The 13,035-nt window shown below is 35.0% G+C and overlaps 1 protein-coding gene across 10 annotated transcripts in view; it reads right to left on the bottom strand.

The window, feature by feature from the left end:
* Window positions 1-13,035, bottom strand: part of CHD9 (chromodomain helicase DNA binding protein 9) — a 298,663-nt gene that overhangs the window by 50,806 nt on the left and 234,822 nt on the right. For all 10 annotated transcript variants that reach the window (XM_077132437.1, XM_077132435.1, XM_077132440.1 and 7 more), the window contains 3 exons: window positions 8,191-8,294; window positions 7,569-7,686; window positions 6,511-6,568 (listed from right to left, as the gene is read on the bottom strand). In XM_077132437.1, the coding sequence (XP_076988552.1) occupies window positions 6,511-6,568; window positions 7,569-7,686; window positions 8,191-8,294 (280 nt within the window). The remainder of the gene's footprint in view (window positions 1-6,510; window positions 6,569-7,568; window positions 7,687-8,190; window positions 8,295-13,035) is intronic.

The following is a 13,035-nucleotide window of genomic DNA, read 5'->3' as shown; positions in this document are numbered from 1 at the left end:
CTTTTACTTGCAATTGTAAATGGGATTCATTTCTTGATTTCCCCCTCAGCTTGTTCATTACTAGTGTATAGAAACACTACAGATTTTTGAATGTTGATCTTGTAACCTGCTACTTTGCTGTACTCATTTATTAGCTCTAGTAGTTTTGTTGTGGATTTTTCCGGGTTTTTGGCGTATAGTATCATATCGTCTGCAAACAGTGATAGTTTTACTTCTTCCTTTCCAATTTTGATGTCTTGTATTTCTTTTTCTTGTCTAACTGCTCTGGCTAGAACCTCCAACACGATGTTGAATAATAGTGGTGATAGTGGACATCCTTGTCTTGTTCCTGATCTTAGGGGGAAAGTTTTCAATTTTTCCCCATTGAGGATGATATTAGCTGTGGGTTTTTCATATATTCCCTCTATCATTTTAAGGAAGTTCCCTTGTATTCCTATCTTTTGAAGTGTTTTCAACAGGAAAGGATGTTGAATCTTGTCAAATGCCTTCTCTGCATCAATTGAGATGATCATGTGATTTTTCTGCTTTGATTTGTTGATATGGTGTATTACATTAATTGATTTTCTTATGTTGAACCATCCTTGCATACCTGGGATGAATCCTACTTGGTCATGATGTATAATTCTTTTAATGTGTTGTTGGATACGATTTGCTAGAATTTTATTGAGGATTTTTGCATCTATATTCATTAGAGAGATTGCCCTGTAGTTTTCTTTTTTTGTAATATCTTTGCCTGGTTTTGGTATGAGGGTGATGTTGGCTTCATAGAATAAATTAGGTAGTTTTCCCTCCACTTTGATTTTTTTGAAGAGTTTGAGGAGAGTTGGTACTAATTCTTTCTGGAATGCTTGGTAGAATTCACATGTGAAGCCATCTGGTCCTGGACTTTTCTTTTTAGGAAGCTTTTGAATGACTAATTCAATTTCTTTACTTGTGATTGGTTTGTTGAGGTCATCTATTTCTTCTTGAGTCAGAGTTGGTTGTTCATGTCTTTCCAGGAACCCGTCCATTTCATCTAAATTGTTGTATTTATTGGCGTAAAGTTGTTCATAGTATCCTGTTATTACCTCCTTTATTTCTGTGAGGTCAGTAGTTATGTCTCCTCTTCCATTTCTGATCTTATTTATTTGCATCCTCTCTCTTCTTCTTTTTGTCAATCTTGATAAGGGCCCATCAATCTTATTGATTTTCTCATAGAACCAACTTCTGGTCTCATTGATTTTCTCTATTGTTTTCATGTTCTCAATTTCATTTATTTCTGCTCTAATCTTTGTTATTTCTTTCCTTTTGCTTGCTTTGGGGTCAATTTGCTGTTCTTTCTCCAGTTCTTCCAAGTGGACAGTTAATTCCTGCATTTTTGCCTTTTCTTCTTTTCTGATATAGGCATTTAGTGCTAAGAGGCAATAAAATTCCCTCTTAGCACTGCCTTTGCTGCGTCCCATAGGTTTTGATATGTTGTGTTTCCATTTTCATTCGCCTTGAGATATTTACTAATTTCTCTTGCAATTTCTTCCTTGACCCACTCGTTGTTTAAGAGTGTGTTGTTGAGCCTCCACGTATTTGTGGATTTTCTGGCACTCTGCCTATTATTGATTTCCAACTTCATTCCTTTATGATCCGAGAAAGTGATGTGTGTGATTTCAATCTCTTTAAATTTGTTGAGACTTGCTTTGTGACCCAGCATATGGTCTATCTTTGAGAATGATCCATGAGCACTTGAGAAAAAGGTGTATCCTGTTGTTGTGGGGTGTAATGTCTTATAAATGTCTGTTAAGTCTAGCTCATTTATTGTAATATTCAAGTTTTCTGTTTCTTTATTGATCCTCTGTCTAGATGTTCTGTCCATTGATGAGAGTAGGGAATTGAAGTCTCCAACTATTATGGTAGATGTGCCTATTTCCCTTTTCATTAATTGCAGTGTATTCCTCAAGTATTTTGGGGCATTTTGATTCGGTGCATAAATATTTATGATTGTTATGTCTTCTTGTTTAATTGTTCCTTTTATTAGTAGACAGTATCATTCTTTGTCTCTTTTAACTGTTTTACATTTGAAGTCTAATTTGTTGGATATTAGTATAGCTACTACTGCTCTTTTCTGGTTGTTATTTGCATGAAATATCTTTTCCCAACCTTTCACTTTCAACCTATTTTTATCTTTGGGTCTAAGATGTGTTTCCTGTAGACAGCATATAGAAGGATCCTGTTTTTTAATCCCTTCTGCCAGTCTATGTCTTTTGATTGGGGAATTCAGTCCATTAACATTTAGTGTTATTACTGTTTGGATAATATTTTCCTCTACCATTTTGCCTTTTGTATTATATATATCATATCTGACTTTCCTTCTTTCTACACTCTTCTCCATACCTCTCTCTTCTGTCCTTTCGTATCTGACTCTAGTGCTCCCTTTAGTGTTTCTTTTTTTTTTTTTTTTTTTTTTAAAGAATTGTTTATTTTATTATTTTTTGTTTGTTTTTTACATGGGCTGGGGCCGGGAATCGAACCGGGGTCCTCCGGCATGGCAGGCAAGCACTCTTGCCCGCTGAGCCACCGCGGCCCGCCCCTTTAGTGTTTCTTGCAGAGCTGGTCTCTTGGTCACAAATTCTCTCAGTGACTTTTTGTCTGAAAATGTTTATTTCTCCCTCATTTTTGAAGGACAATTTTGCTGGATATAGAAGTCTTGGTTGGCAGTTTTTCTCTTTTAGTAATTTAAATATATCATCCCACTGTCTTTTAGCTTCCATGGTTTCTGCTGAGAATTCTACACATAGTCTTATTGGGTTTCCCTTGTATGTGATGGATTGTTTTTCTCTTGCTACTTTCAAGATCCTCTCTTTCTCTTTGACCTCTGACATTCTAACTAGTTAAGTGTCTTGGAGAACGCCTATTTGGATCTACTGTCTTTGGGGTGCGCTGCACTTCTTGGATCTGTAATTTTAGGTCTTTCATAAGAGTTGGGAAATTTTCAGTGATAATTTCTTCCATTAGTTTTTCTCCTCCTTTTCCCTTCTCTTCTCCTTCTGGGACACCCACAACACGTATATTTGTGCGCTTCATATTGTCCTTGAGTTCCCTGATACCCTGTTCAAATTTTTCCACTCTTTTCCCGATAGTTTCTGTTTCTTTTTGGCTTTCAGATGTTCCATCCTCCAGTTCACTAATTCTATCCTCTGTCTCTTTAAGTCTACCATTGTAGGTTTCCATTGTTTTTTTTTCATCTCTTCTACTGTGTTTTTCAATCCCATAAGTTCTGTGATTTGTTTTTTCAGACTTTCCATTTCTTCTTTTTGTTGATCCCATGCCTTCTTCATGTCCTCCCTCAATTTATCAATTTGGTTTTTGAAGAGGTTTTCCATTTCTGTTTGTATATTCAGAATTAGTTGTCTCAGCTCCTGTATCTCTTTTGAGCTATTGGTTTGTTCCTTTGACTGGGCCATATGTTCAATTTTCCTGGTGTGATTTGTTATTTTTTGTTGGCGTCTGGGCATTTAATCAGATTTCCCTGAGTGTGGGACCCAGCAGGTTGAAAGACTTTCCTGTGAAGTCTCTGGGCTCTGTTTTTCTTATCGTGCCCAGTACGTGGTGCTTGTCTGTCTGTCGGTCCCACCAGCACAAGATGTTGTGGCTCCTTTAACTTTGGAAGACTCTCGCTGCAGGGTGTTTCTTTATACTTCCTGGTTCCAGTATCTTGCGGACGGTGCATGTAGCCGCATGATACTGGGCGAACTGAGGCATCTTGCTGACTCCAGAAGTCTCTCTCCAAATCAGCTCGTTTTCTCCCAAGCTTTATCAGAGACTGCTCCTCGCAACACTAGGCTCTGCGGTATGCTGAGCTCGGGTCAGCTCTGAGGGCGTCCTTTGTCTGCACCGGTGCCCCCTATGCTATGGAGGGACTGGTCCCTGGTGTGGCGCGTGGGAGCCCCGCCACGCTGCCGGCAGTAAGCGCTGTACTTCGCCAAGTCTGGGCCCTAGTAATTCTTTATAATAAACTTCCCTTTTTAAAATTACTATGTGGTTTCTCTTTCCTGTTTACCCCAGACTGAAACAGCTATTATCTATGGATGGCACCTTTCTGGTAACTGCTTTATATTTTCCAAATAATTTCTTCTGTCATGAGCTGTGTCTAATCTGTTTCTCCAAAAGAATGTTAAGCATATTTGTTGAGTTTTAAATTTGAATGACTTTTGTTGCTCAGATATGGCCTCAGTCTCTCTAAGCCCAACTCTGTAAGTGAAATCATTGCACTCCCCCCCTACATGGGACATGACATCCAGGGATGAATCCAGACCTGGCACCAAGGGATCAACAATTACACCCTGACCAAATGGGGGAAAAGAAGTATAATGAATAAAGTACCAGTGGCAGAGATGTTTCAAATAGAGTCGAGAGGCTACTCTGAAGGTTGCTCTTACACAAACTTCATTCAGGTAGACCTTGCTAACTATCATAACCTGTCTACCCCCAACCAGGACCATTCCAGCCAATCCTAAAGAACACCTAGGGCAATTCCACAAGGGTTCCAGGCACTAGAGTAACTTGCCAGAAACCTACAACCTTCAGATGGGTCCCTGGTCCAGATAAGTGCTGAAACCTCCAGAACATCAGATAGTTCCATCTCCCTACCCCATATTACAGACAGACCCTTCCAATATCAAAAATTAAGAATTGCCATAGCCCAAACAACCCTAATGAGAGTTGGTAGAATTAAACATAGAAGATAGTACTTAACAATTAATATGAATGCTGAATCATTAAAATATCTTTTAGTCTCCAGTATTTTAGAGCAGCTAGAAGTAAAAACCTAAAATTGTGAAATTGTAACTCATGTCAAAGTCTGAAATATGTTCTACAACTAATTGTGGTGCATGCTTGGAAATTTACAGCTTTTTTTGCATATATGTTATTGTTCACAAAAAAAAGAAGGAAAAAAGTCGACTGTGATGATAAAAAAGTATTTAAGGGCAGGCCATGGTGGCTCAGCAGGCAAGAACGCTTGCCTGCCATGCCAGAGGACCCGGGTTCGATTTCCAGTGCCTGCCCATGTAAAAAAGTATTTAAGCCCTCTAGCCTCTTATATTCTGGAGCAGCTAGAAGGAAAAATATGAGAGGATCGCATGGTAGCCCATGACAAACTGTGGGATCTATCCTATAACTACTTTTTGAAGAGTGCTTTGAAAACTATTGCTTTTTTATTTATTTGATTTGTATATATGTTATACTATACAATTTAAAAAGTTGTAAAAAAATTTGAATGACTTTATTTTCCCCTTTATAAAGTTATATATATTCTTTTTCATATCTTCATCTTTTCTGATCACATCTTTCTTCCTTTTGTTCATGTTCTTTTATTTTATGTCTTTAATCATTTAAAACTTTACTTACTTTCTATTTAAATAGGTCGGAAATTTATACAAGTTTATAGGGGTCTATTCTTGCTGTTAGTTGTATCTGCTAACATTCACACATGGTGAATCATTCTTTATTTAGTTTAAATTTTGGATTTGACCTCATTTTATGGAGAGATTTATCTACAGGACACAAATCTAGTCTGGATAAATTGTTTCTTCCAGAGTTTTTTTTTGGCTTTTTTGCTTTTATCAGGTACCCAAGGGTATTACCAGCCTCAGATCCCTCTTTGCATTACATTTTTGGCTCAAGAATTCCTGGGACATGTAGAGGAAATAAAAGAATCATGCCACAAACCCATGAGAAGAAAGGTTTATGGTTACAAATTCTCAGGGGAGACAATTATTTTTCTACCTACAGCCTATGAGATAAATTTCTTTGTCCTCTTCCACTATCGCCCTTTGAGGATCCTGGCTTTATTAGGGATTTCATTTGTGCCCACCCATTGGCCTAAATCTAATTTTTCGTAATCACATAGGTATCAGTTACCTAAGCACCTTGGCTGCCAAGACCAGCAAACCCTACTTCACAACTAGATCATTACTAAGTCTTTTACCATGCTTTCACAGATATGTGTGTGTATTATATATATATATATATAAAATATAGAAGTTCCTCATCTCCTTTAATATCATTGCCTCTCTTCCACAGATTACTTTATTTTCATCCAACTTTTCTTTTTCATACTCTATAAGTAAAACATTAAGAATTATGCTTTAGCAGCTCAAAGTATATCTCTAGACTCTGTCCTCTATTTCAAACCTCCTCATTGTTTAAGTAAAGTTTCCATGTGTTACTGTGTACATGTAGTATCTAGTTCTTACTCTGCTAGGAGATTTTGCCCCTGCACACTGTTTTTCTTATTCCAAGCAGTGTTAGCAAGTGGGCAAGCCTCATTCCATCTATATGCCCAAATCAGGCTCCAACTATTTAGGAGGAAAGGTCAGGCAAATTCTGAATGATAATTGGTAACATTTTTCAAACCAAGTTGACCACTTATATAGCTAATCTGATGAAGAGAAGAATTACACATAATGAAAATAAACATACAAAGGAAAATAAAGAATAACTAAAATTGAGGACCTAAAAATATGATGCAAAGCATACCTCTGTGTCATCTTTAAAGATTGCTGGGGCAGGTTTATACTCTGGATCTTCCATATCCCTGTTAAAATACCAGCAAATGTTATAATTATTATGAGGGACTTAAGAATTCTTCTGACAGGATAAACAAATGCGGTCTTATTGAAAAGATTTTTAGTTTGTTTTAACAGTCAGATTGAAGTGTATGTTCTCTAGCCAGAGAAGCCCAAGTCACAACATGAGGCAGGGAAGAAGAAAGCTACTTCTCATTCACTAACTTGCAAGTTCACTTTTAAATACTATTAACCTCAATATACTTTTCTCTTCTGATAAGAAAAGAAGGATTATAAAGACTTTATAATAGGTATAATGAAAAATACCACATTTTCCTTCAAGTATAATATCCTTGTCATTCTTCTCTTCTCTTGTCCTTAGACTTTTATGGTCTTAATGGCCAAAAAAACTTGCTAAACTAAGAGAATGAAAATTCAACAAAAGAAGGTATGTGGGCAACATTGTGAGTATAATATAATTGAATTATATATTTGAACATGGTTAAAAGAGAGAAATTTTAGGTTTATATACATTACTTGAATAAAAAACAAAAACAAAAACAAAAAACCATAGGACTGTACACACAAACAGTGAACCCTAATGTAAACTATGTACCACAGCTAATAGTGTAATTATAATATTGTTTCATCAATCATAACAAAGGTACCACATTAATGCAAGGTGTTAATAGGGAAAACTGCATATGGGAGGCGGTATATGGGAACTCTGTATTTCCCTTATGAAACTTCTATAAACCTACAACTTTTCTAATAGAAAATGAGCAAATGTGAGCAGCTCCAATCTCTCTCTTGTTGATTATACTCTGTTGGACAAGTGCTAACTTACCAAAGTTACCATTAGCTCTCTTAGATTGTAAATGCCAATTCTCTTACTGCTCTATTACTTAAAGATAAAAAATCACTGACTTAGAATGTGCTGTTGCTTAATAGAAGACAGATATATATGGAGAATTTATGTAATAGAAGATAGATATATATGGAGAATTCATGACTCCAAAATGCACATACCCATCCATATAATCATTTGCTCTCTGTTCAGCAGCAACTGCTTTCTCGTCAGGTTTTCCCACTCTTTCCAAGAAACATAAAGCTGGGTCTGCTCGGATAGTGTTATATTTTTCATAACCTATAAGGATCACCAATTATAAAAGTAAAAAAAAGATGTATTAATGCAAAGATTTCTCAAATTTTTGAGGATGATGCTCCTGGACTAAAGGGACGTTACGTTAAAATGATATACGTAAAATGTGTTTTCTAGAAATTATCACCAACATTATATGATCTGTTAATATATGTATATAATAACTTAGATTAAAGTAAATTAATTAAATTGAAATTAGATTAAATTAAATTAATTACATCAGGTATGAAAAACATCAAAGCTGATCATATGTATAAGCATATAAATTTCACATATGAACTTTTCCTGAGAGAAGTTATGTGAGGCATACATTCAAAAGGGGCAGGTCCATTTGCTGCTCTCTCATAAGCACATGTGTTTGGCAACGTAGGCTTTTAATACTGTATATAAAAACACTGTTACTGGAATAAAGTTTTAAATGAAAATCACTAAACTTAGAATTACTTGAATACATAGAAAGGAATTCGATCTTCCTTACTACTAACTTACCGTGTTTAAAAACTCCAATAAGGAGTGATTTATCAGCATCAAAATCCCACCACTCAGCAGGAACTTCTGAATGGTCTGGTTCTGGCACCCAAACATCAATGTCACTTAAAAAGTAAAACCATAACATAAACATTATGAATTATTACAAATAAGTGAAAGAGGAGGTAACATATTGACTAACTTCTACAGCATAATTTTTAAGAAAAAGAGGTTAAGATCTATTTCATTTATTTTAATCAATTTTGCATTATTTTCCACAATAATCGCCATTTAAAATTACAAAATTGTTCAATAACAACACAGACTGTAAAATGAACTAATATTCTTTTTGTTTTGTTTTGTTTTTTCTTTCATTTTGAACTAATATTCTTAAGTTCAACAGAAGAAATAAGTTTCAACAAGTTTAATTGTGTAATTCCCATAACAGAATTCAACAAGGTTTACTGTGTAATTCCCTTAAGGGAATCATAGTTTTTTCATTGATTTCCTTTTACTGGAAAGCAAGAATCGTACATTAGCAAAGAACTTAGCAAAAACTGTCTGGTTCAAAGACTTCATTGGTGTATGAAGAGACTGGACAAATTAATTGTTTTAGGGTACAAAGCAAGCTCTGTGTCTTCCAGACCCCTATACTAAGAAAATCACACTGAAAATGTAACTGCTGCCTATAAATAAAGGAAATAGCAAGTTTCGGGTTGATAATTTGATTAAAACTCTCACACTACTACTTTTATGCTATATGTAAACAATACCATGCCAAACCTAGGCAGCCACAAAATAAAGATAGAACAAAATATGAAAATGTATAATACGTAGGTAATTTGGTTGTTTTGATGAGTATGAAACAAATACTGCACTTGTAAATTTGCAAACAGAATCAATTTATCTTATTTTTTACTTTATCACTTGAAATTAATAGCATTTTCCAAGAAACTTTCTCTGGTAACACATGTATAATTTCAGTATTGTTAAAGAGGAAAAGGTGTCACATATAGAACATGACTGCCATGCTCACTTTTTTTTTTGTCAGAGCTAAATCCTTCCACATATGGAATTATTATTTTTTAAATTATTTTTTTATTTTTACCAACATTCTTCCTTGTCTCATTCTCCTGGTAACCTCTAATCTGCTTTCTATCTCTGAAACTCTGATGCTTCTAATTTTATTTTGTAAGTGATATCATTCTCCCATGTTGCAATGTCTAATAACTTCATTCCTTCTTACGGCTGAATAATATCCCAATGCACATAAATACCACATTTTGTTCATTCATTCATTTTTTTGATGGACACTTGGGTTATTTCCATGTTTTGTTTATTGCGAATAATACTGCTATGAATATTGGTGCAAAAGCATGTGTTTGAGACCCTGTTTTACTCTTTTTGGGTATATATCTAGAAGTACAATTGTTAGGAAAATGGTAACTTCATATTTAACTTTTTGAGGCGCTGCCATATTGCTTCCCGCAGAGTTGGCACCATTTTACATTCCCACCAATAATACAGGAGAGTTTCAATGTCTCTACATCCTCATCAACACTGGTCATTTTCAGTTTTTTAAATAATGGTCATCCCTAGGTATGTAAAGTGGAGCTCACTGTGGTAATGGCTAATGAGATAGAGCATGTGTTTATTGGCCATTTATTTATCTTTTCAATTTTAAGCTGGGTTGTTTGTCTTTTTATTGTTATTAAACTCTTATTTGACATATGGTTAGAAGCTATTTTCTGTCATTCTGTAGGTTGTCTTTTAACTTTCTTGATATTTTCCTTCAATGTATTAAAGTTTTAATTTTGATGAAATCAAATTATCTATTGTTTCTTTTTTTTCTTCTGTTTTGGTGTCATACCTAAGAATCCATTGTGAAATATTGGGTCATGAAGATTTGCCCCTAAGTTATCTTAAGAGTTTTACAGTTTTAGTTCTTATGTGTAGGTCTTTGATCTATTTGGAGTTGATTTTTGTATATGGGGGTGAGGTAGGAGTCTGCACTGGTTTGAAACTGTTGTGTATCCCAAAAAAGCTATGATCTTTAATTCTGTTTCAATATTGTTGGACGGGATCTTTTAAAGTTGTTTCCATGGAGATGTGACCCACCCAGTTGTGGGTACGACCGGATCAACAGATGATTTCCATAGGGATGGAACCTATTCAAGGTGGGGTTTCTTACTGGAGTCCTTTAAGAGAGAACCATTTTGGAAAGCGCATTACAGCCCATACAGCCAGAGACCTTTGAAGATGTAGAAGGAAAACATCCCCGGGGGTGCCTTATGAAATGAGAAGTCAGGAGAGAAGCAAACAGATGTCGCCATGTGCCTTCCCAGCTGACAGAGGTGTCCAGACACCAAACATCCCAGCAGAACTAGCCATGTGGCTTTCCAGCTGACAGAGGTATTTCAGATGGCATAAGCCTTTCCTGCGTGAAGGTAATCTCTTGTTGGTGCCTTAATCTGGACATTTTCATGGCCTTAGAACTGTAAGCTTGCAACTTAATAGATTTCCTTTTTAAAAACCATTCCATTTCTGGTACATTGCATTATGGAAGATTTAGCAAACTAAAACAGGGTCTAACTTCATTTTTCTGCATTGTTTTACCGATATCATTTGTTGAAGGAATTATTTTTCCCTACTGCATGTACTTAGGACCCTTATTGAAAATCAACTAGCCATACATATTTGGGCTTATTTTTGGACTTTCAATTCTTTCCCATTGATTTATTTGTCTATCTTTAGGACAGTATCATCTAGTTTTAGTTACTATAGCTTTACAGTTCAATTTAAAATCAGGAAGTGTGAGTGTTCCAACCCTGCTCTTTCTCCTCAAGATTGTTTTAGCTATTTGGGGCCCTTAGAGTTCTCTCTGAATTTGAAATCTGCTTTTTCTATTTCTGCAAAGAAGTCTTACAGATATTTTCATAGGGAAGGCAATGAATTGTATATTGCTTGGGGAATATTGTCATATTAATGGTTCTAATTCACGAACATGGGATGTCATGCTTTTTATTTATTTGTAAAAGGAATTGTTTTCTTAACTCACTCTTTGGTATAATATACCAAGTACTATAGTATAATACCAAGTACAGAGATTGAATCAATAATTAAAAACATTCTACCAAGAAAATGTTCAGAACCAGATGGTTTCCCCGTTGAACTGTATAAACATTTAAAGGAGAAGTAACATTATTCCTTCTCAACTCTTCCAAAGAAATCAAGAGAAGGAAATACTTCTGAATTCATTCTATGAGGCCAGTGATACTTTGATATCAAAGTCTGGTAAAGATATCACAAGAAAAGAAATTCACAAGCCAAGTTCCCTTACAAGTACAGATTCAAAAATCTTTACCAAAATACTAACAAACTGAATTCAAGAGCATATTAAAAAGATTATACACTATGACCAAAACAAATTTATCCCAGTAATGGAAGGGTGGTCTAATAGATGAAAATCAAAGTTAATACACCACATAAATAGAATGAAGGGAAAACACAAATTATTATCTCAACAGAAAGGGCATTCAACAAAATTCATCACCCTTTCTTGATAAAAACACTCAGAAAAGCAGGAATAGAAGGGAACTTTCTCAATATGATAAAACCTACTTACGAAAAACCTGTAGCTAACATCTTCAAGGATGAACAATCCTTTAAGTCATTTAGGAATGAGACAAGGATGCCTGTTTTTACTACTGCTATTCAATAATGTACTAGAAGTTCTTGCCAGGGCAATTAGAAAGAAAAGAAACAAAAGGGATACAAATTGGAAAGGAAGAAATAAAACTATCTCTGTTTGTAGACAACATGATCTTTTATATGCAAAAATTCCAAAGGAATCCACAAGAAAACTATTTGAACTAATAAATGAATTCAGCAAAGTCACAGGGTACAAGATCAACAGAAAAAAATCAATTGAAATGCTCATTCAACTATAATGATTTAAGCTATTGTCTCTTCTGCCCTGTGTATAGTTAATGTGTGACAATGATTAGCAAATAAGAATTATTAATTTTTAAAAAACTTTTAATTTTGAAATATTTACAAACTTATAGGACAGATGTAAAAGTAATATAGAGAACTCCAACATAACCCCACCCCTAGTACCTAGATCCACCAACTTTTAACATTTTGCCACATTTGCTCTATCTATCTAATCCATCTACCTATCTACCTACCTACCTACCCACCCACCCACCCACCCATCTATTATAGATATGGCATAATACTTTTATGCGTAGTTGTATTTGGTTTGATGATATTTTGTTGAGGATTTTTGTATACATATAAGTACGTTTTCTTATATGTCTAGCCGGCTTTGGTATTAGGGTGATACTAGCTTCAGAGACTCAATTAGGAAATCTTTCCTCCTCTTCAATTTACTGGAAGAGTTTGAGAAGGATTGATGTTAATTTTTCTTTCAATGTTTGGTCAAATTGACCAGTGAAGTCCTCTAGTTTCAGAGATTAATTTGTCGGGAGGTTTCTGATTACCAATTCAATCTCTTTTCTTCTTATTGGTCTTTTGAGATATTTCATTTCATCTTGAAAAACAGTTTAGGTAATTTGTGTGTTTTTAAGAATTTGCCCATTTCATCTAGGCAGTAATTTGTTAGAATACAATTGTTCATAGTATCCTCTTATAATCTTTTTCATTTCTGTAAGGTCTGTAGTAATTTCCTTTCTCTAGTTCTGATTTTTCTTATTTGTGTCCCTTCTCTTTTTATTTGGTCAGTCTAGTGAAGTAATATTATTTTTTATATTATATTAAGATTATTCTTATAGTCAACAGTAACAGAAGGGATGGGGGGCTAGATAGGGTAAATTACTTCAAATACTCTGGTTGAGAATTTCC

This window comes from Tamandua tetradactyla, chromosome 16, assembly GCF_023851605.1.
Source record: "Tamandua tetradactyla isolate mTamTet1 chromosome 16, mTamTet1.pri, whole genome shotgun sequence".
Lineage (NCBI taxonomy): Eukaryota > Metazoa > Chordata > Mammalia > Pilosa > Myrmecophagidae > Tamandua > Tamandua tetradactyla.
The sequence above is the reverse complement of the archived record's forward strand: the minus strand, read 5'-3'. Positions and strand labels throughout refer to the sequence as shown.